The sequence below is a fragment of the Amblyomma americanum genome, chromosome 6, assembly GCF_052857255.1.
Source record: "Amblyomma americanum isolate KBUSLIRL-KWMA chromosome 6, ASM5285725v1, whole genome shotgun sequence".
In the NCBI taxonomy this organism is placed as follows: domain Eukaryota; kingdom Metazoa; phylum Arthropoda; class Arachnida; order Ixodida; family Ixodidae; genus Amblyomma; species Amblyomma americanum.
The window spans coordinates 94095968-94122092 of NC_135502.1; the positions used below are offsets into that span (position 1 = coordinate 94095968).

The window sequence follows — 26125 nt, forward strand, 5'->3', positions numbered from 1 at the left end:
GTAGCGTTATGCTTTTGGAAAAGGTTCCATGAGGTTGTGTGCTCATCGATGAGAAAGAAATTCAATACAGTGACTGGCTTTCTTGTTTACTGTAAAGCTGAAGGTGGCTGATCACAGGGAAAAAAATGTCCGGCACGGATTAAGATTTTAATAGCGGAAAAGACCTGACGATTCCTAATCAGAAAAGACTTGTGAAAGTGATCATTCGGTGATATCACTGCCCAGAGCTATCAAAACAATGTGTCACAAGCATGAAACGAAAAATTTATTACGTGTCATATTTACACAAGATTTTTAAAATCAGCAAAGCGCAAGCGAAGCAAGGCTGGAAACAAGACTTTTCACGGCAGCCTCTACATAAGCACATGTTTTATCAAGCAATTTTCTTGGCTTAAAAAACAAGTAGCGGTTAGTTCTCCTGGAAAACGCCACCTCAGATCATTTGGGGCCTGTCTATCACGTCTGCCACTCGCAAGAAGCGCCGCAAGCGCAGCCAGCAGTCATACGGCAGCGCACCTAAGCTGGCTCTGCCCTCGGCGGTTTCTTCGCACACAACACTTTCCTTAACAACGCCAGTAACGCTCATGAAGAAGTCCATGTCATCTAGGTCAGCCAGTCTGCTTCTTATAGAAACCTTAGCTGCATTTTCACTTAGTGATGCCATTTCCTCAACTTTGGAGACCAGCATGGGGTTCGAGGACATCAACTCGAGTGCCTCTGCTCCGCTCTTTTGCATCACGCAGCCGGTAACGTAGCGCGCGGCGTGGATCAGGAGCGTGTGGTTGCGGGTCACAACCTCCTGGATGCGATTCCAGTACTTGCCTTCTCTTTTGCGCGGAAGCATCTTTACAGATAGGATGGTGAAATTGCTGTCAATGTGTTGGGCGAACGCGAAAAAGAACGCTCGCGAGGCATTCCTGCCTTCCGAGTAATAGCGGAACGCCACAATGTTCTTGTTCGAAGAGACGACGTCCGCTAGAAGGCGTGCGGTACGCCTGGTGCGACACCATCCCTCCACGTCGAGAGCAGTGATGCTGGTGTTGAGCGACAGTGCCTCGAGGAGGACCAGGGCTTCATCGCGGCACGCGGAGAAGCTCATCCTGAGGTCCTTAAGGACCAGAGTGTTCCGCAGGTACTGCCCAAAGAGCTCTGCTGACTCGGCGTCAATGGAGCATTCGAGGCACACGACCAGGGTTGTCAAACCGAGGAGCGTTAACAGCTGCCTGAACCCGCTATACACTTCATTGGGTGACTCTATGTCGAGCCACATAGAGACATCTCGAACATACGTCATACGTAAATCCATGTCCAATCTGCCGTCGTCTACCGGAACAGTACAGAATATCACTCGGCCACCAATGCCAGTGTCGGAGAGAAGCCGGCGAAACTCGCTTAGGTGGCGGTAGTTCAGGCTCTGAACGCGTACCTCTTCGATGGAATCGTTCACCACCAAAGCCTCGAGAAATGCCCGCTGGTCCTCCAGGGGGTAAGAGGAGACAGGAAACGTGAGCTTCCGCAGTGACGTCACCTTGTGCAGCATGTACACGAAAGGTTCAATGTGCGACGAAACGCCGCTCCACGAGGCTTCTCCTTTTTCTACGGAGCACGGCACCCCGGTCAGGTGAGAGAAGATCGGTACGCACGCGAACAGTGCCAGCTGCTGCACTGACTGGTTGCAGACGAGGGACGTCGCCAGGGCCCAGGCCTCATCGGTGGTGACATGAAAATAGCACAGCTCCAAACTGGTCAGCGCTGTCACGCCTTCCAGAGCTTCTGCGACCGCAGCCACACTCAAGGTAGGTTTACAGAGCGAACCGAGCAAGCGCAGCGACTTGAGTGCGTGGTTTTCTTTCAGCGCCAGCGGGAACAAGCTGCATTCGCTTTCCTGCAGGCAGCTCACATCGAGGCAGAGTTCTCTGAGGCGTACATTAATGGCTAACACGTGCAGGAGGTACCACAGTCTTGTCAACCCAAGACCGAAATTGTGGACCTCAAGCCGATACAAATTGGTATTACGCGCTATTATATCGCACAGAAGCGGCATGTTTCCGATGTCGGAGATGTCCAGACTATCACAGATGAACTCTTCCAGGTGGCGCAGGTTACGCATCGCACTCAGGAGCCTACGGCTATCTCTCCCGTTTAAGTACTCACCACTACACTTGAGGCTGCTCAGGTGCACACTGTCACACAAAAGGGAAAAGTGGATAAGATTCCTATAGTCCGCTCGGAGCGCAGCCACGCAGGGGTGCCTAAAAAGCAGCCAGTGAACGAGAACTACGGCGCGTTGAATGCTGCACCTGCTGTGCCATTGGCACCCGTCCACACTCAGGACGGCGAGCTCTCCTGGAGTGTTTCCTTCCCTGAGCTGCGTGTTGATGGGCGCCAAGAGCCGGTTCCACTGTTGCATCTGCCGCGGCAGCTCGCAGGCGTCTCGGCTGCTGCCCCTACCGCATGGCGTCCAGAGGTTGGCGCCGCTCCTGGACAGTGTCCACCTGGCCTCATGCAGCCTGGCATACGCTTCGCAGACGCAAGGGAACAGCGCCGGGCACAGCTCAGTCACGCGTCTTGCATGCGTCCAGAGATCCCACTTGAGCGGAGTCATAGCCTGCACCAAGAAAGCATAGCGCGTTAATATTAGACTGCCAGTTATTGACTACCTTTATTTCTTCTTGAATCGATAGCTTCACTACGCCATGTAAAGAAGATTTCGCCGTGCTTGCACAGCCCTCTACTGCGCATGCGCTGCCCAACAGGTGCGCCGCCGCAACGGCTTCACCGCTGCGCCGAAGCCGCTGCCGCCTCCTCCAACGGGACGTCACCGCCGCGCATGCGCAGTAGAGCACGCGCCGCGCGCTGTTGTTTGGCAGCATACAAACAGGGGATGCGAAGCGCTCCCTAGTCAGATGTGCGATGAGTAAAGACGCAGAATGTCAGCGCACGTACTCAGTACATCAACACAGGCTACGCGAAGCCACGTCGACGAATCCAGAGTTGCAGCATGGTACAAGGCGGGTCAGCAGCGAGCCTAAGAAGCGAGGACGGACTTCTCCTCTAACGAGGGGTTGACCAAACTGAATTGAACTCTGTTACCAGATGAATCGCTATCGCGCACAGAATAGGTTTAACAGGAGCCAAACCACCAGCAATTTTGAAGCGAAAAACTTCACTTGGCTTGTCAACACCGGGCTGCGCGTGATCTATACTGCAGATTTGCCACAGCTGCGCATGCACGAGACCGAGTGACGTCACGCGGAGCGCAGGTGGTCGCTGCTGCCGCAGCCGTCGTAGCCACCGCGCGCTGACTCCGTCTTCTGACCGTGAAACCGAGTGACGTCACGCGGAGCGCAGATGGCCGCTGCTGCCGCACCCGTCGTCGCCGCAGCTCCCTGCCTCCGTCGTCTGATCTTTCGCCATGGATGGAGAAGAAGAAGACCCAGAAGTGGTAGCGTGGGAGTTGGCTCAAAAGCAGCGAAGTTATGAAAAGTGCAAGGCTAGAGAAGCGGCTGAAATGCCAGAATCACGAGAGGCACGCCTTGCTAAACGCTTTTCGCTTCGAGATATTAAGGCTTACCACTTTCGCTAATCCTAAGCCCAACATCTTTTCAAAGCGAAAGATTTACTTCTCCCCTCCGTAGATTCTTCGCCGTGTGCGCTAGTTTGACCTCAGTGAAATGAGGAGAAAACCACGTGAGAGCTAAGACCACTCAGCGGCCACCGCCGAAAATGAGCGCTAGCCTCTGTTTCTATGGGCCGTCGGCGTTTATTGTGTTCATTGGCATTGGCGTTGACAATTCGTTCTGGACTCCTATAATTTTGAGGAAAGGATGGGCGCATGACTGTCTCCCTTGGTCAGTGGACTCCTCAATCGCGCTTTGAGGCACGAGTGGCGGTGGTGAGAGAGAGAGAGAGATGTGGGCTGCATGCATTAGCGCTGACAACGGCGTGGCAGACACGCGGCACTGCAGCCGGAGCGTTCATTGGGTGACCAACTTTCTCGCGATCAACCATTAATTCAACTGCCACTTGTCAGGGTGCCCGATCAACAGCTGCGCGCATCGCCCCTGCTGTTGTGTGGAAAGTGTTGTGCGCGTGCGTCTTTCCTTTCTTTTATTAACTTTGCACGCGTGCAACTTGTACAAATGTATTGTTCTGTAAATAACGTATTTATGACGTCTCCCTCTATCCTTTCTTACTATACCCTCACCTCCTTCATTTCACTTCAAACTGCCTGCTATCATTTATTTACGCTGCCCCAGCTCAGATGCCGCCGCCGTAGTGATGGCAGATGCCGGGGTTAGCAAAAATCTTTCACCTTCCTTTTTGTTTGTTTTTTAATTTTACATTGAACACTTACTACTACTGCTGCCAGGGTGGCAGGGTGGGCGTGCTGCCTATCCAAGCTGCAATCAAAACAAAAGGTCTACACCAAAGAAATTGACTGCACAGAGCAGACATCCGAAGTGGACTCCGGACTGGTGAAGCTATGGTAGTGTAGAGCGGTTTATTGGCACGTTGGAAGCGCCAGCGACGAAGACCTTAGCACATGTAATCTACGAGCCAGCGAGGCGAGAGAATGGGACACAAGCGGCAGCGTTCCAGCATGAGCATCCGAAGGGCTTCTTCTTCTATACCTCAGTAAACGAGGGCGCAAGCGCATCGTCGTCGTTGGCGTCGGTGCTGGATCATGTTCTTCGTTCCAACTGCCCCAGCGGAATAAGGGAGCCATCCTGGCGACTCAATGCGAGGAGACGACGAGGGGGCTGTGATAAGGCTTCAAGCGGCTGACTCGAACGACGTCGCGCCCACGGCGGCGATGGTCCGACGAAGGTGTAACCGGTTCGATAATGTAGTTGACAGGTGACGTACGCTCTAAGATGCGGTAAGGGCCGATGTGCTTGGCCGAAAATTTGGACGTAGCTGGAACAGAGAGCCAGACCAGTGAGCCAGTGGAGAAATGCACAGCGGACGTGTCTTGATGGGAATCATGGTGGCGGAGGCCTTGACGTTCGGCGGTGAAGGAGCGAGCCAACTGGCGGCACTGCTCAGCATGGCGGGTAATATCAGAAAGGGAAGTATATTCCGAGCTTTCGGGGTTGTAGGGAACGATTGTATCCAAAATACAAGAAGGTTCGCGCCCGACTAAAAAAAAGAAAAGGTAAAATCTGGTGGTTGCTTGAGAGGCGGTGTTATATGCATAGGTGACGAACAGAAGAACCTGATCCCAATTAGAGTTGTCGGAGCGAACGTACATGGCGGTCATGTCCCCAAGAGTCCGGTTGAATCGTTCGGTGAGGCCGTTGGTTTGAGGGTGGTAAGCAGTAGTGGTTCGGTGAACTGTGTGGCACGCAGCGAGAAGCTCGCGAAGAACTTCAGACAAGAAAACACGGCCGCGGTCACTGAGAAGTTCTCGAGGAGCGCCGTGACGCAGGACAAAGTGATAAGAAGGAATAAGGCTACATCGCCAGCAGTATCCGCAGGTCGGGAAGCGGTCTCAGCATACCGAGTGAGGTGGTCCACGGCGACTATGATCCAGCAATTCCCAGCGGTCGTCAAGGGCAGTGGCCCGTATAGGTCGATGCCCACACGATCGAAAGGGCGAGCCGGACATGGTATGGGCTGTGACGGGACAGTCGAAGGGCGAGGCGTCGACTTCCGCTGCCGACAAGCAGTGCAGCAGCAAACGTAGCGACAAACGAAGCTGTACATGCCCCGCCAATAGTATCTCTGGCGTAGTCGCTCGTACGTTTTCAGCGAGCCAGCGTGAGCGCTCTGAGGATCGGCATGGTGGTGTTCACAAATCTCAGATCGGAGATGTCGGGGAGGAAAAACGCTAAGGCGCCCGTGTGCTATGCGATGTCAGTGCACGTTAATGATCCCCAGGTGGTCGAAATTATTCCGGAGCCCTCCACTACGGCACCTCTCCCTTTCTTTCTTTCAATCCCTCCTTTATCCCTTCCCTTAGGGCGCGGTTCAGGTGTCCGCCGATATATGAGAGAGATACTGCGCCATTTCCTTTCCCCCAAAACCGATTATTATTATTATTATTATTATTATTATTATTATTATTATTATTATTATTATTATTATTATTATTATTATTATTATTATTATTATTATTATTATTATTATTATTATTATTATTATTTCGGGGAATCACAAGAAGCCACTTTCGTATCGATGGCAGATGCCAGGGCTAGCAAAAATCTTTTCCTTCCTTTTTACTATTATTTTTAATAAAACCACTACCACCACCAGCACTTTCGGCAGTCTGGACGATAGTTACGGCGGTACAGAAGATCGTTGCGGAGGGCAAAATGGGAAGCTTGGCGACGAAGGGCCCGAGAGAAGGAGGCCATAGAGTGTGCAGGAAGTACGTCGAGTAAGGATGAAATCCATGGATGTTGGCGTTGTTGATGGGGCATGTCCATGGCAGTGAGCGCTGCGAGTATGGAATCAGATATTGGCGAAGAGGGCGCAGGAGAGGGCAGTGGCGAGCGTGACAAGGCGTCTGCGTCGGAGTGCTTGCGGCCCGACCGGTAAACTACGGTAATATCAAATTCCTGAAGAGAGCCCACACTACGGCGAGACACTCCTTTTCCGTCACGGAGTAGTTCGACTCAGCTTTGCTGAGGGCACGGCTGGCGTACTCAATGACGTATTCAGCAAATTCTGGCTTGCGCTGGGCAAGGACAGCACCGAGGCCGATTCCGCTTGCGTCGGTGTGCACCTCAGTAGGAGCACTGGGGTCGTAGTGTCGAAGGATAGGTGGTGAGGTTAGGAAACGTCGGAGCGCAGCAAAAGCGTCGTCGCAGGCCGAGTCCCACGTAGACAGTTCGGCGGGACCATTAAGGAGTTTCGTAAGGGGCGCGACGATAGAGACGAAATTGGGGACAAATCGCCGAAAATAGGAGCAGAGACCCACAAATCGGCGCACCTGTTTTGTAGAAGTCGGTTTAGGGAAGTCAGCCACAGCACGGAGTTTTTTCAGGATCTGGCAGGACGCCGTCTTTGGAGACGAGGTTGCCGAGTACTGTCAGCTGCCGGGCGCCAAAGTGACATTTTTTGAGATTAAGTTGAAGACCAGCACTGGTGAGGCAGCTCAATACCTGGCGCAAGCGCTTGAGATGCGTCGGAAAATCGGGCGAAAACACGACATCATCTAAATAGCAGAGACAAACGTTCCACTTGAGGCCGCGCAAGATGTCTATCAGGCGTTCAAACGTTGCGAGAGCGTTACACAGGCCGAATGGCATCACGTTGAACTCATAGAGTCTGTCAGGGGTTACGAACACCGTTTTAGGACGGTCGGACTGAGCCATCGGGACTTGCCAATAGCCGGAACGGAGATCTAGGGAGGAGAAATACTCGGCGTCTTGCAAGCAGTCAAGGGTGTCATCAATACGTGGTAGCGGGTAGACGTCTTTGCGCGTAATTTTGTTAAGCCGGCGATAGTCTATGCAAAATCGTATAGAGCCATCCTTCTTTTTCACCAGGGCGACTGGGGATGGCCAAGGACTGTAGGATGGTTGAATAATGCCGCGTTGCAGCATGTCGTCAACTTGCGGAGTTATGGCGCGGCGCTCAGGAGGCGACACACGGTAGGGGCGCTGGCGGAGAGCAGCATGGGTGCCGGTGTCAATGTGGTGCTCGACAGTGCTCGCACGGCCCAAAGAAGTGGACTGGTAGTCAAACGATGAGCGAAACTGGTTCAGCAGGGCAAGGAGCTGCGCGCAATGAGCCGTGTCGAGTGCGCGGTCAATGGAGCGGTCGAAAATGTCCGAAGACGGCGGGTGATCTGGAGTAGCGCGACATGGGATGAGGGCAGCGACGTCGGCACTGGAGGAGGTCACATCAGTTCCAAGGAAGATATCAAGTCAGCGGCTTCAAAATGGCCGGGGCACTCGCCACGGAGCAGGGAGAGCGCGGAGAATGAGGTGTTAGAGACGAGGATGGCGGCAGCACCGTGGTGAATGTCGATGACGGCGAAGGGAAGAGATATGTGTCGTCGAGAGGCAAGGACGGGCGAAGGCGTGAAGAGAAGAGTGGCGTCAGAAACAGAGGCGGCGCAAACAGGGACGAGCACGGCACTGTGGGGGTTATGTCAGTGTCCTCAGCGACAACAAGCTTAGCTATAGCAGCACGGTGAATCGGAGGCTCGTCGAAGGGCGCATCGCAGAGCGGAGAGAAGACGACGTGCGCACGGGCACAGTCAATGACGGCACTGTGGAGGGAGAGAAAATCCCATCCAAGGATGACGTCATGGGAGCTTGCAGGGAGTACTAAAAATTCGACAACATATAAAACGTCGGCGATGACGACGCGTTCTGTGCAAGCGGCAGAAGGATGAACGGGCTCGGCGCTGGCTGTACGATGTGAGAGTCCAGAAGATGGGTTGGTACTTTGCGAAGCGAGCGGCAGAAGTTTTCGTGAATTACAGAAACGGTGGCGCCAGTGTCCACAAGCGCAAGTGTCTTGACACCGTCTACAAACACATCAAGAAGATTTGGCGGAGAAAGGTGAGGACTTAAGCAGGGCGAGGAGTGCGTAGTTAGTGCCCCAGGAGCTGCGGCTGCTAGTTTTCCGAATCGGTGGGGACGTTGCGACGCCTCGGGTGACAGTTAGAGACTTTTAGCCGAGCGGGCCAGCGGCCAGCGGAGGGGAGCGGACGAGAGAGGGCGCCAGTGCGCATGCGCAGAACGCTCAGGCGACCAGCGGGTTTGCGGCGCTGCGCGCTCGCCCGCTCGTCTGGTCTTTCCAGCGGAGATCGCCCAGCGAGTGCAAGCAAGTGAGCGTCGTCGAGCACTAACATGGCGGCCTCCAGTGCGAACCTAGGTGCGTCGGCTTCATCGAGCGCGGACGCGGCGCAAGCACGCCTGCAAGCAAGGAATCCGCGCAAATGTTTTAATGCGCAAGACGATCTTTGCCTTTTGCGGGAAGTGGCTGCGACAAGGCCATTCGGGGACGAGCTCAAGTGGGTGAGCGTCCTCGCGAGCGTTAACCGGGCGGTAGGCCGAGAGCTAACGCTTCGCGGGATAAAGGATCGAGCAGATCTTCTCATCGGCTACTGGAGGCGGCAGGATGCGAAGAATCTGAAAAAGTGAGTGCGTTTTTGTTTGTTCGCTCTGCAGCTCTGGCGCACATGTTTATGTGACGTGCATTTTCTGGCCTATTCAGATCGGGGACCGAAGAGCAGTACTCGGAAAAGGACCAAATTCTCCAAGACCTTTCGGACTACGCGCGGGCTGTGCAGTACGAGCCGAGGATTACCCCAAGAAGTGCGGGCTGCGCAGTGCGTAAAAAGAAGCCAGCAACGGCTCATGACGCAAGGACGAGTAGGGCAGCACAGCAACCAAATGGTGCGAGTCACTTGGAGGAGGAAGTTGCTGGCGACTGCTCCTATTCGGCCGCGCCAGCTTCGCAAATTTGCATAGATGGTGAGAAAGATGGTAAGTTTTTGTAATGCCTGCATCTGAGTTCGCATTCTTTTGTTTTCCATTTCTACCGGATAACTCTAAAGCCGCATGCACGGCCCGCAAGCCTTTGTACTGGGCTTTCTACAAGTAGCACGTGTGTGCATACATGAAACACTCGAGTTTTGATGTCGTCTGTGTTCTGCTTGTTTTCTTTTTCTGTGAGCCTCTCGGGAGTGGTGGGGGGAGGGTTCACCGCATGACTGCATAGAGGTGTATCCCAGGCTGCTGTGTGCCCACTCTTTGCGGACTGAATCAAATGATACTGGAGCTGACAGTTGCATGCCAGTGTGCTGAGCTTTTTATTGCACCTTGTGACCAGTGAAGAATCCCTTAGCGCAACTTGTATCCAGAGTTTCCAAAATCTAGCACAACAGAGAGAACGAAGTAGGTTAGAGAAGGAACTGGGGCATCATGAGCTGATTTCGAAGTCGAACTTCTTGGCCCATACGAAATGTTAGAGCTGAAATGGGACAAAAATTCGTGGTCGGTTTAAAAGCCTTGTAGCAGCCTCCATTGCTGGCTAGGCCAAACTTCACATGAAGGAGCGCTTGTAAAATCTAGTTAGACACCTTATTTCTCAGGCCCGTTTTAGTGACCGAGACCTAGCTGAATACTCTTTCGACGGTGGCGTTTCATAAGTGAATGACAACAAAGAGTGCCAGCTCAGACATCAATGGGAACGTGAGCTCGCCGGCAACATTTTTTACATTTCTGCTTACCCAGAATTAATTTTTTACCCGGTAGGCTATGCCATATCGTTGAATTTCATTTATAGCTGGCAAACTCAGACTCTATTGCATAAATTGAATTTGTAGTTATAAAAGCACTGAGTGAGTGCCGGATAAAATTCGCTGAGTACTTTGCGTTTTTTGGTTCAGGATCCTAGGTGCAGGTCGCTCTGAAGCTTTAGGCTAGCAGGTAACCTCTTTAGTGCACTTTTAATGCACACAAAAATAATGTTGTGGTGCCTACCCAACAGAAAATGTTTGTTAGAGAAGCTGAGAGAAGACGTTTCGAGGCTGTTAAGTAAAGAATTGCCATGCACTGAAATGTAATATCTATGTGCTGCTCCCATTTCGCTTTGTTGTCCTGCGTAGGTGCACGTATTAAAATTCTTGCGATTAACTTTTTCACAAAGAGATGAATTTCTCCTTTAGCCTGACAGGGGCCAGGGCCTCGCATTGAAGGAGCTTGTTCATTCGCTCAAATTTACTGATGTAGAACAAAAAGTCAATTTTGCTCATCAGTGTACATTCCGCTTAATATGCTTTATTGCTGCCTTGCAGCATTTTATACTTTTCATTGCTTCAGAGCGGGCTTTCACTGCAGCACACTGATTCATGATTCAATGCAAGGCAGGTGCAATGCTGATCCATCGTGTTACACAGAGGCTGGTAGGTGTCTGTGCAACAAGATGGCAATCACAAGATGTGCCACCATCACCTCGGGGTATGTCCCGAATGATAATGAGGGACATTTCCCCCTTCTCTTGCCCTTTTGGAGAATGTGTTATCCATTTGAACGTTTTGCACACATAAATTCTTGCCTTAGAATAGCAGGCAAGGCAGTCAGTGTGGAGGTAGCCTGATGATCACCATTGATTGCCTGATGACAGACTAGCTCTAGGGAATGATACACACACTTTAGAAGCACGCATGTTCTACCTTCATTTTTGTCTACAGGCTGTTGGGCTGCCCACGCAGGGCACTTGCCCAGTCTATCCTGAGGTCCACACAAAATTTCGTGTCGTTTGCAATCAGCTAACAGGGCTCCAACGGAGAAAACAGCCTCTCCGCAGATGCCTCGAACACTGGCACAAAGTAGAGAAAGGATATACAAAAACATTCACAATATTTATTACAGAACAAATCATATTGACATGGGCGCAGCAAAAAATGTAATCCAAAACTAGCCACATAGACAAATGGAAACTTTCAATGCCAACTCGGACGAAAAGTAGCCCAATCTGGCAACCCTCCTTGTACGATTTTGCCTCCTTCTGTTCTCATTCATTATAAACAGGAACTCCTGCAGCGCAGATGTTCCTCAGAATTTATGATGAGGAGCTTGTGCTGGAACCGTCTGCAGCTACCAGTGACACTGAGCGGGACCACACAGAGCAGACGGATGGTGGCCAGCAGCAGCAGCAGAGCCAAGTCATTTCAGGGCAACAGCGTCCTCCCTCAGCACCTCCGTCTGTCGACCAGCGCCAGCCTGCAGCTAGGCAACAGATTCTGCCGGCCATGGCTAAAGGCAAGTCTTTTAGGAATGTGTATTTACCCCATGTTTATTTACACAAAAAGCGGAATGGTGTTCAGGAGAGCATTATAAGTGTACACGGGTAAATGTTGACATGAGTAGGGTTTGGGCAGCTTTGTCCGTTGATTTGTGGAAGTCGAACTAGAGCCGTCTTCATTTAACCCTACAGTACAAATTATCGTTCATGGCTATATGGAAACTATGAGTATGTATTGACACTCATTCCTGACACCTTTAAAACATATGCATAAATACCACAAATATTAACAGTAAGAACCTCGCCTGAGTAGGAAGACAGAATGCAGAAATCAAAACACATTTTGCCATGGCGCAGCAGTTCATGACCCAAGTGTTTTTTTTTATCACATGAATGCTTAACAGAATTGGAAACATTCCCATCTCTTTCATAAATAGATCTAGAAATGTCGAATAAATGCACAGGAACAAAATTTGTTTATCAAGGTACGTCAGGCACGAAAACACTAACCTAAAAGGTAGGTGTCACACAAATACATGTTTGTAAACAATACAATACTTAATCAGTTGAATATGAACTTTATCACAGGAGCTTTATCACAGGATCTGTGCTTGTCCTACGGCATTATAATACTACACAGCAGCCGTACAGTGCATGAACTCAATTGAATTGACGGCCGAAATTGCCTTATTTGTCTACCTTTGCAGGAATTCGAGGACTACAAAGCATGGGCCTCCAGCTTCTGACAATGAGGGAGACTCATGAATATGAACTTCGAAACAAGGAGCTGGAAATTGAAAGGAGGAAAGTGGAGAACGAGGAGCGCCGCCTTGCTTTAGAGGAACGCAAGCTGGAGCTCGAAGAAAAAAAAACTCCTATTGGAAGCATCCTCCCGGGAAGAAAACCAACAGAAATTCATTGAGCATCTACAAAAAATGTTTGATGATCACGACAAAATACTGCTCAGTATACTGAATGCACAACAGCGATAACATCTTGAAGTAACATGGTAGATTGGGCCAGTTGGTTGATATTCATAATGCAGACAAATTCGCAGCATAAATAAGACGCACACGGAAGACAAGGAACACACAAGACAGGACTGTGCTGCAGCTGCAGACAGGACTGTGCAGCACAGTCCTGTCCTGTGTGTTCCTTGTCCTCTGTGTGCGTCTTATTTATGCTGCGAATTTGTCTGCATTATCGATAATATAAATAACCAAATGTCATTTTGATTCATCATTACCCTTTTACAGTCATGAAATAAACTCTTCGCTTTCGCAGCTGCGTGGTTTTATGAAGCACTATCGAGGGGCAAGGTAATCCTCTAGAGGTGGTGGCTCAAGGCAAAAATACTGAGAAACTTGGGCGCTGTACAAGCAGGTATGGCAGTTCGCAAGAAGTGCACTTGCGTTGTATATGCGTGGCAGGTTCTGGAGGTAAAGCTTCTGATTTTTTTTTTGAAGTCTGCAAAGGCAAAAAGTCTCGCAATTTTACCGAAGCCCCATTCCACTGCCTGCCTCACGCTGCTCATAGCTTTGTTGAATGCTTGCTGCTCAGGGGTCAAGGAACCACCGCCATAGGGCTTCAGCAGAAGGGGCCGCAAAGGGTAGGCAGGGTCCCCGTAGATGACGTAGTTGCGCCCCTGAACAAGCTTTTCCAACTTTGCATATGCTTTGCTGTTTCCGAAGTTACCTGGAAGGAGGAAAATAAATTGTATAATGAGACGACGTTCAACCTTGCCTGTTTCCAAGCACCAGGCATAGTGAAGAAAGAATGATAAACAACGCTTTGTTGAGGCGGCTGTGCTTGCCAGTTACTTACCAGCATCATGTTTGCTTCCGGGATACGATCCGTCTAACTGACAGATCATCCCATTTGGGCACATTACTGACTGGTATTTCAGGGCGTGGACGCGTTTGTGGCCGCTAAAATAAACTTTTTGGTTTCTAGATGGTCGGCATATCGGTCGCGCCGTGCCGTCTATGAACGCCCAGCAGTTTTTAAGCGGGGCTCCTTTTTTGTGAACTGCCTGAAAAAAAGAACGAAAATGTGAGAAATATTGACTCGCAAAACTCTAATCCTATTTACGGCTTACCTGAGAGAACGTTTCCAGCGAGTCCAGGTTCAGCCAGGCATGGTTGTTTAGGTCATCCAACAAATGAAAAAAACGCGTTTCAATGTGCCCGAGAACTATGTTGGTCACAGACGATAGGGTAGAGCTGTGTCGCCTGAAAAGGTCTTCCAGATCGCAGAGCCGGTTCGGGTACGCAAGCCGTCGCAGGGTTATGCACAGGGCCTCGTCCCCAGGAACTGCCACCCTCTGTGGAGTTACCACCGCTTCAGGTATTTGTAAGGCCCTCTGCAGCCTGTGCAAGTCATGCTTCTCGAATCGAAAATGCGTCCTGAACACACCACTGTCGATGTCGTCAATGTTCAAAAGCCCGCGCACAGACAGTGGGTCACGTCGCGTCTCACCAAAGACTTCAAGACACAGCAAGTCTTCTATCTCTGAACACTTTAGCTGTGACAAGAGTAGCGGGTCTTGGAGTATGCTCTTCGGCATCTCTAGACCTTACCACATTGCTGTGGCGGAGGCAAAATGCGGTCGTGACTCGCGAACTCGTGCTAATCTACACACAGCGCACCAAAAAACAGCTTGTGGCGTGGGGCTTCGGCTTGACTTGACCGTCACAGTGCCAAGCATTTTTTTTTCTAACACGACATACTTTAAATTGGATTGTAAGGTCCCACAAATGTTTAAATATATATTATAAACACAAATAACGCCTTTATTTAGCAATTTTAGTACAGTAACCGCAAGCGCGATTCATATTAGTTTCAGCGTAACTCTGATTTTCACCAATAGGTGGGGCTGCGCAGCGCTCCGCTGTACTACGCTCATTCGGGCGTTTTAGACGCTGCGCTAAAACTCTTTACTCGCGCTACGCTCCGCTGGTGCTCCGCTGGGGAACTACCAGCGGAGCGGAACGCAAATACGCTCAGCTAAAAGTCTCTGAGCGCCGGCGAGGGGAAGGCGAGCGGTGGGAAACGGAGGGCTGGCGACCGAGCTCGCGGTCAGGAGAGCTCCCCTGAGGTGGTGGTCCGAAAGGTGGGCGAAAGGTGTGGTCTACATCGGGGTAGTCCGGCAGAGGGTGGACAGGCGCATGAAGAGTGCGTCGACAGAGGCGCGCGACGTGGCCCGGAAGACCGCAGGCGTAGCATATCGGTCTATTGTCAGCTGTGCGCCAAGGGTTGTAGGCAGCGGGCGTGAAGCGGTTCCGTGGAGCAACAGGCGCAGGCACCGCTGGAGGAACGTACGCATAAGCCTGCGGTCGCGGTGGTCGTATGTATGACAGCTTCGGCATGCGTGAGAGGGGCGGGAGCGGCGGCACGGCAACTGGAGAACCGTAGCTCAACGGCCCAGCAACAGGGATTGGCGAAATCGGAGCCTGGGGAGCCAAGGAAGCTGGTTGCCGAAGAGTAGGGAGTGCGTCGATGGCGTGCCTGAATAGTGTGTGTGTGTGTGTGTGTGTAATAATAATTGATTTTGGGGCGAAAGGAAATGGCGCAATATCTGTCTCATATATCGTTGGGCACCTGAACCGCGCCGTAAGGGAAGGCATACTGCAAGCAGCACGCTGCGCGGCGGCACTGCAAGCATGAGGTACGATAATCCGCTCGTCTACTTTTTGCAGATAGCTGTCACCTTGCTGCTGGTGCCAGCAACCTACGGACCGCAAGACTATGCAACACAGTCATCGTTAACCCGACTCTCCGATGAATGTGAACACCACGTGCTGGCGGCTTTACCAAAGCTGGACTGCCGCGGCATCAACCATGACTACCCATTTCCTGGAACACAGAGCGCAGACACAGAATTCGGCGCACCCCTGGCGGCAAACCGGACGCGTATAAAAGTACGCCACAGGCATCACGGCACCATTGGGCGCGGCGGCACTGCAAGCATGAGGTACGATAATCCGCTCGTCTACTTTTTGCAGATAGCTGTCACCTTGCTGCTGGTGCCAGCAACCTACGGACCGCAAGACTATGCAACAGAGTCATCGTTAACCCGGCTCTCCGATGAATGTGAACACCACGTGCTGGCGGCTTTACCAAAGCTGGACTGCCGCGGCATCAACCATGACTACCCATTTCCTGGAACAAAGAGCGCAGACTCAGAATTCGGCGCACCCCTGGCGGCAAACCGGACGCGTATAAAAGTACGCCACAGGCATCACGGCACCACTGGGCGCGGCGGCACTGCAAGCATGAGGTACGATAATCCGCTCGTCTACTTTTTGCAGATAGCTGTCACCTTGCTGCTGGTGCCAGCAACCTACGGACCGCAAGACTATGCAACACAGTCATCGTTAACCCGGCTCTCCGATGAATGTGAACACCACGTGCTGGCGGCTTTACCAAAGCTGGACTGCCGCGGCATCAACCATGACTACCCATTTCCTGGAACACAGAGCGCAGACTCAGAATTCGGCGCACCCCTGGCGGCAAACTGGACGCGTATAAAAGTACGCCACAGGCATCACGGCACCACTGGGCGCGGCGGCACTGCAAGCATGAGGTACGATAATCCGCTCGTCTACTTTTTGCAGATAGCTGTCACCTTGCTGCTGGTGCCAGCAACCTACGGACCGCAAGACTATGCAACAGAGTCATCGTTAACCCGGCTCTCCGATGAATGTGAACACCACGTGCTGGCGGCTTTACCAAAGCTGGACTGCCGCGGCATCAACCATGACTACCCATTTCCTGGAACACAGAGCGCAGACTCAGAATTCGGCGCACCCCTGGCGGCAAACCGGACGCGTATAAAAGTACGCCACAGGCATCACGGCACCACTGGGCGCGGCGGCACTGCAAGCATGAGGTACGATAATCCGCTCGTCTACTTTTTGCAGATAGCTGTCACCTTGCTGCTGGTGCCAGCAACCTACGGACCGCAAGACTATGCAACAGAGTCATCGTTAACCCGGCTCTCCGATGAATGTGAACACCACGTGCTGGCGGCTTTACCAAAGCTGGACTGCCGCGGCATCAACCATGACTACCCATTTCCTGGAACACAGAGCGCAGACTCAGAATTCGGCGCACCCCTGGCGGCAAACCGGACGCGTATAAAAGTACGCCACAGGCATCACGGCACCACTGGGCGCGGCGGCACTGCAAGCATGAGGTACGATAATCCGCTCGTCTACTTTTTGCAGATAGCTGTCACCTTGCTGCTGGTGCCAGCAACCTACGGACCGCAAGACTATGCAACAGAGTCATCGTTAACCCGGCTCTCCGATGAATGTGAACACCACGTGCTGGCGGCTTTACCAAAGCTGGACTGCCGCGGCATCAACCATGACTACCCATTTCCTGGAACACAGAGCGCAGACTCAGAATTCGGCGCACCCCTGGCGGCAAACCGGACGCGTATAAAAGTACGCCACAGGCATCACGGCACCACTGGGCGCGGCGGCACTGCAAGCATGAGGTACGATAATCCGCTCGTCTACTTTTTGCAGATAGCTGTCACCTTGCTGCTGGTGCCAGCAACCTACGGACCGCAAGACTATGCAACACAGTCATCGTTAACCCGGCTCTCCGATGAATGTGAACACCACGTGCTGGCGGCTTTACCAAAGCTGGACTGCCGCGGCATCAACCATGACTACCCATTTCCTGGAACACAGAGCGCAGACTCAGAATTCGGCGCACCCCTGGCGGCAAACCGGACGCGTATAAAAGTACGCCACAGGCATCACGGCACCACTGGGCGCGGCGGCACTGCAAGCATGAGGTACGATAATCCGCTCGTCTACTTTTTGCAGATAGCTGTCACCTTGCTGCTGGTGCCAGCAACCTACGGACCGCAAGACTATGCAACACAGTCATCGTTAACCCGACTCTCCGATGAATGTGAACACCACGTGCTGGCGGCTTTACCAAAGCTGGACTGCCGCGGCATCAACCATGACTACCCATTTCCTGGAACACAGAGCGCAGACACAGAATTCGGCGCACCCCTGGCGGCAAACCGGACGCGTATAAAAGTACGCCACAGGCATCACGGCACCACTGGGCGCGGCGGCACTGCAAGCATGAGGTACGATAATCCGCTCGTCTACTTTTTGCAGATAGCTGTCACCTTGCTGCTGGTGCCAGCAACCTACGGACCGCAAGACTATGCAACAGAGTCATCGTTAACCCGGCTCTCCGATGAATGTGAACACCACGTGCTGGCGGCTTTACCAAAGCTGGACTGCCGCGGCATCAACCATGACTACCCATTTCCTGGAACACAGAGCGCAGACTCAGAATTCGGCGCACCCCTGGCGGCAAACCGGACGCGTATAAAAGTACGCCACAGGCATCACGGCACCACTGGGCGCGGCGGCACTGCAAGCATGAGGTACGATAATCCGCTCGTCTACTTTTTGCAGATAGCTGTCACCTTGCTGCTGGTGCCAGCAACCTACGGACCGCAAGACTATGCAACACAGTCATCGTTAACCCGGCTCTCCGATGAATGTGAACACCACGTGCTGGCGGCTTTACCAAAGCTGGACTGCCGCGGCATCAACCATGACTACCCATTTCCTGGAACACAGAGCGCAGACTCAGAATTCGGCGCACCCGTGGCGGCAAACCGGACGCGTATAAAAGTACGCCACAGGCATCACGGCACCATTGGGCGCGGCGGCACTGCAAGCATGCGGTACGATAATCCGCTCGTCTACTTTTTGCAGATAGCTGTCACCTTGCTGCTGGTGCCAGCAACCTACGGACCGCAAGACTATGCAACAGAGTCATCGTTAACCCGGCTCTCCGATGAATGTGAACACCACCTGCTGGCGGCTTTACCAAAGCTGGACTGCCGCGGCATCAACCATGACTACCCATTTCCTGGAACACAGAGCGCAGACACAGAATTCGGCGCACCCCTGGCGGCAAACCGGACGCGTATAAAAGTACGCCACAGGCATCACGGCACCACTGGACGCGGCGGCACTGCAAGCATGAGGTACGATAATCCGCTCGTCTACTTTTTGCAGATAGCTGTCACCTTGCTGCTGGTGCCAGCAACCTACGGACCGCAAGACTATGCAACAGAGTCATCGTTAACCCGGCTCTCCGATGAATGTGAACACCACGTGCTGGCGGCTTTACCAAAGCTGGACTGCCGCGGCATCAACCATGACTACCCATTTCCTGGAACACAGAGCGCGGACTCAGAATTCGGCGCACCCCTGGCGGCAAACCGGACGCGCATAAAAGTACGCCACAGGCATCACGGCACCACTGGGCGCGGCGGCACTACAAGCATGAGGTACGATAATCCGCTCGTCTACTTTTTGCAGATAGCTGTCACCTTGCTGCTGGTGCCAGCAACCTACGGACCGCAAGACTATGCAACAGAGTCATCGTTCACCCGGCTCTCCGATGAATGTGAACACCACGTGCTGGCGGCTTTACCAAAGCTGGACTGCCGCGGCATCAACCATGACTACCCATTTCCTGGAACACAGAGCGCGGACTCAGAATTCGGCGCACCCCTGGCGGCAAACCGGACGCGCATAAAAGTACGCCACAGGCATCACGGCACCACTGGACGCGGCGGCACTGCAAGCATGAGGTACGATAATCCGCTCGTCTACTTTTTGCAGATAGCTGTCACCTTGCTGCTGGTGCCAGCAACCTACGGACCGCAAGACTATGCAACAGAGTCATCGTTCACCCGGCTCTCCGATGAATGTGAACACCACGTGCTGGCGGCTTTACCAAAGCTGGACTGCCGCGGCATCAACCATGACTACCCATTTCCTGGAACACAGAGCGCGGACTCAGAATTCGGCGCACCCCTGGCGGCAAACCGGACGCGCATAAAAGTACGCCACAGGCATCACGGCACCACTGGGCGCGGCGGCACTACAAGCATGAGGTACGATAATCCGCTCGTCTACTTTTTGCAGATAGCTGTCACCTTGCTGCTGGTGCCAGCAACCTACGGACCGCAAGACTATGCAACAGAGTCATCGTTAACCCGGCTCTCCGATGAATGTGAACACCACGTGCTGGCGGCTTTACCAAAGCTGGACTGCCGCGGCATCAACCATGACTACCCATTTCCTGGAACACAGAGCGCTGACACAGAATTCGGCGCACCCCTGGCGGCAAACCGGACGCGTATAAAAGTACGCCACAGGCATCACGGCACCACTGGGCGCGGCGGCACTGCAAGCATGAGGTACGATAATCCGCTCGTCTACTTTTTGCAGATAGCTGTCACCTTGCTGCTGGTGCCAGCAACCTACGGACCGCAAGACTATGCAACAGAGTCATCGTTAACCCGGCTCTCCGATGAATGTGAACACCACGTGCTGGCGGCTTTACCAAAGCTGGACTGCCGCGGCATCAACCATGACTACCCATTTCCTGGAACACAGAGCGCAGACACAGAATTCGGCGCACCCCTGGCGGCAAATCGGACGCGTATAAAAGTACGCCACAGGCATCACGGCACCACTGGGCGCGGCGGCACTGCAAGCATGCGGTACGATAATCCGCTCGTCTACTTTTTGCAGATAGCTGTCACCTTGCTGCTGGTGCCAGCAACCTACGGACCGCAAGACTATGCAACAGAGTCATCGTTAACCCGGCTCTCCGATGAATGTGAACACCACGTGCTGGCGGCTTTACCAAAGCTGGACTGCCGCGGCATCAACCATGACTACCCATTTCCTGGAACACAGAGCGCAGACACAGAATTCGGCGCACCCCTGGCGGCAAACCGGACGCGTATAAAAGTACGCCACAGGCATCACGGCACCACTGGGCGCGGCGGCACTGCAAGCATGAGGTACGATAATCCGCTCGTCTACTTTTTGCAGATAGCTGTCACCTTGCTGCTGGTGCCAGCAACCTACGGACCGCAAGACTATGCAACAGAGTCATCGTTAACCCGGCTCTCCGATGAATGTGAACACCACGTGCTGGCGGCTTTACCAAAGCTGGACTGCCGCGGCATCAACCATGACTACCCATTTCCTGGAACACAGAGCGCAGACACAGAATTCGGCGCACCCCTGGCGGCAAACCGGACGCGTATAAAAGTACGCCACAGGCATCACGGCACCACTGGGCGCGGCGGCACTGCAAGCATGCGGTACGATAGTCCGCTCGTCTACTTTTTGCAGATAGCTGTCACCTTGCTGCTGGTGCCAGCAACCTACGGACCGCAAGACTATGCAACAGAGTCATCGTTAACCCGGCTCTCCGATGAATGTGAACACCACGTGCTGGCGGCTTTACCAAAGCTGGACTGCCGCGGCATCAACCATGACTACCCATTTCCTGGAACACAGAGCGCAGACACAGAATTCGGCGCATCCCTGGCGGCAAACCGGACGCGTATAAAAGTACGCCACAGGCATCACGGCACCACTGGGCGCGGCGGCACTGCAAGCATGAGGTACGATAATCCGCTCGTCTACTTTTTGCAGATAGCTGTCACCTTGCTGCTGGTGCCAGCAACCTACGGACCGCAAGACTATGCAACAGAGTCATCGTTAACCCGGCTCTCCGATGAATGTGAACACCACGTGCTGGCGGCTTTACCAAAGCTGGACTGCCGCGGCATCAACCATGACTACCCATTTCCTGGAACACAGAGCGCAGACACAGAATTCGGCGCACCCCTGGCGGCAAACCGGACGCGTATAAAAGTACGCCACAGGCATCACGGCACCACTGGGCGCGGCGGCACTGCAAGCATGCGGTACGATAATCCGCTCGTCTACTTTTTGCAGATAGCTGTCACCTTGCTGCTGGTGCCAGCAACCTACGGACCGCAAGACTATGCAACACAGTCATCGTTAACCCGACTCTCCGATGAATGTGAACACCACGTGCTGGCGGCTTTACCAAAGCTGGACTGCCGCGGCATCAACCATGACTACCCATTTCCTGGAACACAGAGCGCGGACTCAAAATTCGGCGCACCCCTGGCGGCAAACCGGACGCGTATAAAAGTACGCCACAGGCATCACGGCACCACTGGGCGCGGCGGCACTGCAAGCATGAGGTACGATAATCCGCTCGTCTACTTTTTGCAGATAGCTGTCACCTTGCTGCTGGTGCCAGCAACCTACGGACCGCAAGACTATGCAACAGAGTCATCGTTAACCCGGCTCTCCGATGAATGTGAACACCACGTGCTGGCGGCTTTACCAAAGCTGGACTGCCGCGGCATCAACCATGACTACCCATTTCCTGGAACACAGAGCGCAGACACAGAATTCGGCGCACCCCTGGCGGCAAACCGGACGCGTATAAAAGTACGCCACAGGCATCACGGCACCATTGGGCGCGGCGGCACTGCAAGCATGAGGTACGATAATCCGCTCGTCTACTTTTTGCAGATAGCTGTCACCTTGCTGCTGGTGCCAGCAACCTACGGACCGCAAGACTATGCAACAGAGTCATCGTTAACCCGGCTCTCCGATGAATGTGAACACCACGTGCTGGCGGCTTTACCAAAGCTGGACTGCCGCGGCATCAACCATGACTACCCATTTCCTGGAACACAGAGCGCGGACTCAGAATTCGGCGCACCCCTGGCGGCAAACCGGACGCGTATAAAAGTACGCCACAGGCATCACGGCACCACTGGGCGCGGCGGCACTGCAAGCATGCGGTACGATAATCCGCTCGTCTACTTTTTGCAGATAGCTGTCACCTTGCTGCTGGTGCCAGCAACCTACGGACCGCAAGACTATGCAACACAGTCATCGTTAACCCGGCTCTCCGATGAATGTGAACACCACGTGCTGGCGGCTTTACCAAAGCTGGACTGCCGCGGCATCAACCATGACTACCCATTTCCTGGAACACAGAGCGCAGACACAGAATTCGGCGCACCCCTGGCGGCAAACCGGACGCGTATAAAAGTACGCCACAGGCATCACGGCACCACTGGGCGCGGCGGCACTGCAAGCATGCGGTACGATAATCCGCTCGTCTACTTTTTGCAGATAGCTGTCACCTTGCTGCTGGTGCCAGCAACCTACGGACCGCAAGACTATGCAACACAGTCATCGTTAACCCGGCTCTCCGATGAATGTGAACACCACGTGCTGGCGGCTTTACCAAAGCTGGACTGCCGCGGCATCAACCATGACTACCCATTTCCTGGAACACAGAGCGCGGACTCAGAATTCGGCGCACCCCTGGCGGCAAACCGGACGCGTATAAAAGTACGCCACAGGCATCACGGCACCACTGGGCGCGGCGGCACTGCAAGCATGCGGTACGATAATCCGCTCGTCTACTTTTTGCAGATAGCTGTCACCTTGCTGCTGGTGCCAGCAACCTACGGACCGCAAGACTATGCAACAGAGTCATCGTTAACCCGGCTCTCCGATGAATGTGAACACCACGTGCTGGCGGCTTTACCAAAGCTGGACTGCCGCGGCATCAACCATGACTACCCATTTCCTGGAACACAGAGCGCGGACTCAGAATTCGGCGCACCCCTGGCGGCAAACCGGACGCGTATAAAAGTACGCCACAGGCATCACGGCACCACTGGGCGCGGCGGCACTGCAAGCATGCGGTACGATAATCCGCTCGTCTACTTTTTGCAGATAGCTGTCACCTTGCTGCTGGTGCCAGCAACCTACGGACCGCAAGACTATGCAACACAGTCATCGTTAACCCGGCTCTCCGATGAATGTGAACACCACGTGCTGGCGGCTTTACCAAAGCTGGACTGCCGCGGCATCAACCATGACTACCCATTTCCTGGAACACAGAGCGCAGACACAGAATTCGGCGCACCCCTGGCGGCAAACCGGACGCGTATAAAAGTACGCCACAGGCATCACGGCACCACTGGGCGCGGCGGCACTGCAAGCATGCGGTACGATAATCCGCTCGTCTACTTTTTGCAGATAGCTGTCACCTTGCTGCTGGTGCCAGCAACCTACGGACCGCAAGACTATGCAACACAGTCATCGTTAACCCGGCTCTCCGATGAATGTGAACACCACGTGCTGGCGGCTTTACCAAAGCTGGACTGCCGCGGCATCAACCATGACTACCCATTTCCTGGAACACAGAGCGCGGACTCAGAATTCGGCGCACCCCTGGCGGCAAACCGGACGCGTATAAAAGTACGCCACAGGCATCACGGCACCACTGGGCGCGGCGGCACTGCAAGCATGCGGTACGATAATCCGCTCGTCTACTTTTTGCAGATAGCTGTCACCTTGCTGCTGGTGCCAGCAACCTACGGACCGCAAGACTATGCAACACAGTCATCGTTAACCCGGCTCTCCGATGAATGTGAACACCACGTGCTGGCGGCTTTACCAAAGCTGGACTGCCGCGGCATCAACCATGACTACCCATTTCCTGGAACACAGAGCGCGGACTCAGAATTCGGCGCACCCCTGGCGGCAAACCGGACGCGTATAAAAGTACGCCACAGGCATCACGGCACCACTGGGCGCGGCGGCACTGCAAGCATGCGGTACGATAATCCGCTCGTCTACTTTTTGCAGATAGCTGTGACCTTGCTGCTGGTGCCAGCAACCTACGGACCGCAAGACTATGCAACACAGTCATCGTTAACCCGGCTCTCCGATGAATGTGAACACCACGTGCTGGCGGCTTTACCAAAGCTGGACTGCAGCGGCATCAACCATGACTACCCATTTCCTGGAACACAGAGCGCAGACTCAGAATTCGGCGCACCCCTGGCGGCAAACCGGACGCGTATAAAAGTACGCCACAGGCATCACGGCACCACTGGGCGCGGCGGCACTGCAAGCATGCGGTACGATAATCCGCTCGTCTTCTTTTTGCAGATAGCTGTCACCTTGCTGCTGGTGCCAGCAACCTACGGACCGCAAGACTATGCAACACAGTCATCGTTAACCCGACTCTCCGATGAATGTGAACACCACGTGCTGGCGGCTTTACCAAAGCTGGACTGCCGCGGCATCAACCATGACTACCCATTTCCTGGAACACAGAGCGCAGACTCAGAATTCGGCGCACCCCTGGCGGCAAACCGGACGCGTATAAAAGTACGCCACAGGCATCACGGCACCACTGGGCGCGGCGGCACTGCAAGCATGCGGTACGATAATCCGCTCGTCTACTTTTTGCAGATAGCTGTCACCTTGCTGCTGGTGCCAGCAACCTACGGACCGCAAGACTATGCAACACAGTCATCGTTAACCCGACTCTCCGATGAATGTGAACACCACGTGCTGGCGGCTTTACCAAAGCTGGACTGCCGCGGCATCAACCATGACTACCCATTTCCTGGAACACAGAGCGCAGACTCAGAATTCGGCGCACCCCTGGCGGCAAACCGGACGCGTATAAAAGTACGCCACAGGCATCACGGCACCACTGGGCGCGGCGGCACTGCAAGCATGAGGTACGATAATCCGCTCGTCTACTTTTTGCAGGTGAGCAAAAAATTTGGCTAAATGTATTCGTTCAGATGATCCATCCTTGGTAGTGCTGCCGTGCCCAAGGCTGCTGTGTCCTTTGCTGTATGATTTGGCATCTTATGCACGAAAACAACTTCTGTTGGCTGGAGACATCGCGTCAAACCCTGGCCCCGACATGGCCCAAGTGATGAAACAACTTCAAGAAATAGCGACGGACCTCAAAGAAATCAAGGAGAAACGTTTAACTTCCATAGACGAAAAGTTAGAAAATCTTGCTATCCTCGATAACAAGATCTCGCGCTGTTTGAACGAGGTGGCCAGCCTGCAGGGGGTGGTTTCAGACCTTGAACTGAAACTTGACGATTGCTCTAGAAGGAACAATTTGATAGTTACGGTGTCCCGGATGATTCTGAAGAGAGCGACGACTCTCTTGAGCTCCTCAAAATTAAAGCTGTAACAATCGAAAGGATACATAGGCTAGGAAAGCCGGGAAAGAAAAAGAACAGACCAATAATAATGAAACTCCTGAACTTCCGGGATAAAGCTCGAGTGCTGAAAAATTGGCACAAACTAAAAGAGAGTGACTTCTCAATTGGCGAAGACCACTCGGTACGGGTGCGCGATATCAGGAGGAAACTATGGCAGTGTGCAAAACCAAATAAGGATAGTGGAGACAAAGTACACTTGGTATACGATAAAATACGCATAAACGGAAACCTTTACCGTTGGGATGACACAACAAACGATAAGGTACTCATTGAAACAGATTCACACGTTTCACAGGAGCCTGATTCACCCCCCAGCGAAAACAACGAACAGGCAGATGCACCGGCGTCGCGCACCCGTCACAAAGCGAACCGTCCCAAATAAGCTTCCTAAACATAAATGCCCGCAGTATTATAAACAAGACAAACTCACTGGAATCCTTGCTTCTGTGC

At 53.2% G+C, this 26125-nt stretch overlaps 2 protein-coding genes and 1 long non-coding RNA gene across 3 annotated transcripts in view; 1 reads left to right on the forward strand and 2 right to left on the reverse strand.

Moving 5' to 3' along the window:
• Positions 1-433: 433 nt before the first annotated feature.
• The window catches only part of LOC144095384 (uncharacterized), a 38980-nt gene continuing 13288 nt past the window's right edge, over positions 434-26125 (reverse strand). Inside the window, exon 2 of the mRNA XM_077629140.1 lies at positions 434-2608. Within this exon, the coding sequence (XP_077485266.1) occupies positions 434-2605 (2172 nt within the window). The 5' untranslated portion in view covers positions 2606-2608. The remainder of the gene's footprint in view (positions 2609-26125) is intronic.
• LOC144093862 (uncharacterized) lies at positions 8405-12871 on the forward strand. Its single transcript, XR_013306341.1, has 3 exons — positions 8405-8519; positions 9178-9449; positions 11499-12871. It is a non-coding gene; the product is annotated as an uncharacterized LOC144093862 (long non-coding RNA).
• LOC144093861 (uncharacterized) lies at positions 13642-14278 on the reverse strand. The gene has a single exon (XM_077627594.1). The coding sequence runs from the start codon at positions 14276-14278 to the stop codon at positions 13796-13798; it is 483 nt and encodes a 160-aa protein (XP_077483720.1). The 3' UTR covers positions 13642-13795.

Bases quoted from the DNA above. Each gene is read 5' to 3' on its own strand.
- LOC144093861 (XM_077627594.1), bottom strand. From the start codon at position 14,278: ATGCCGAAGAGCATACTCCAAGACCCGCTACTCTTGTCACAGCTAAAG.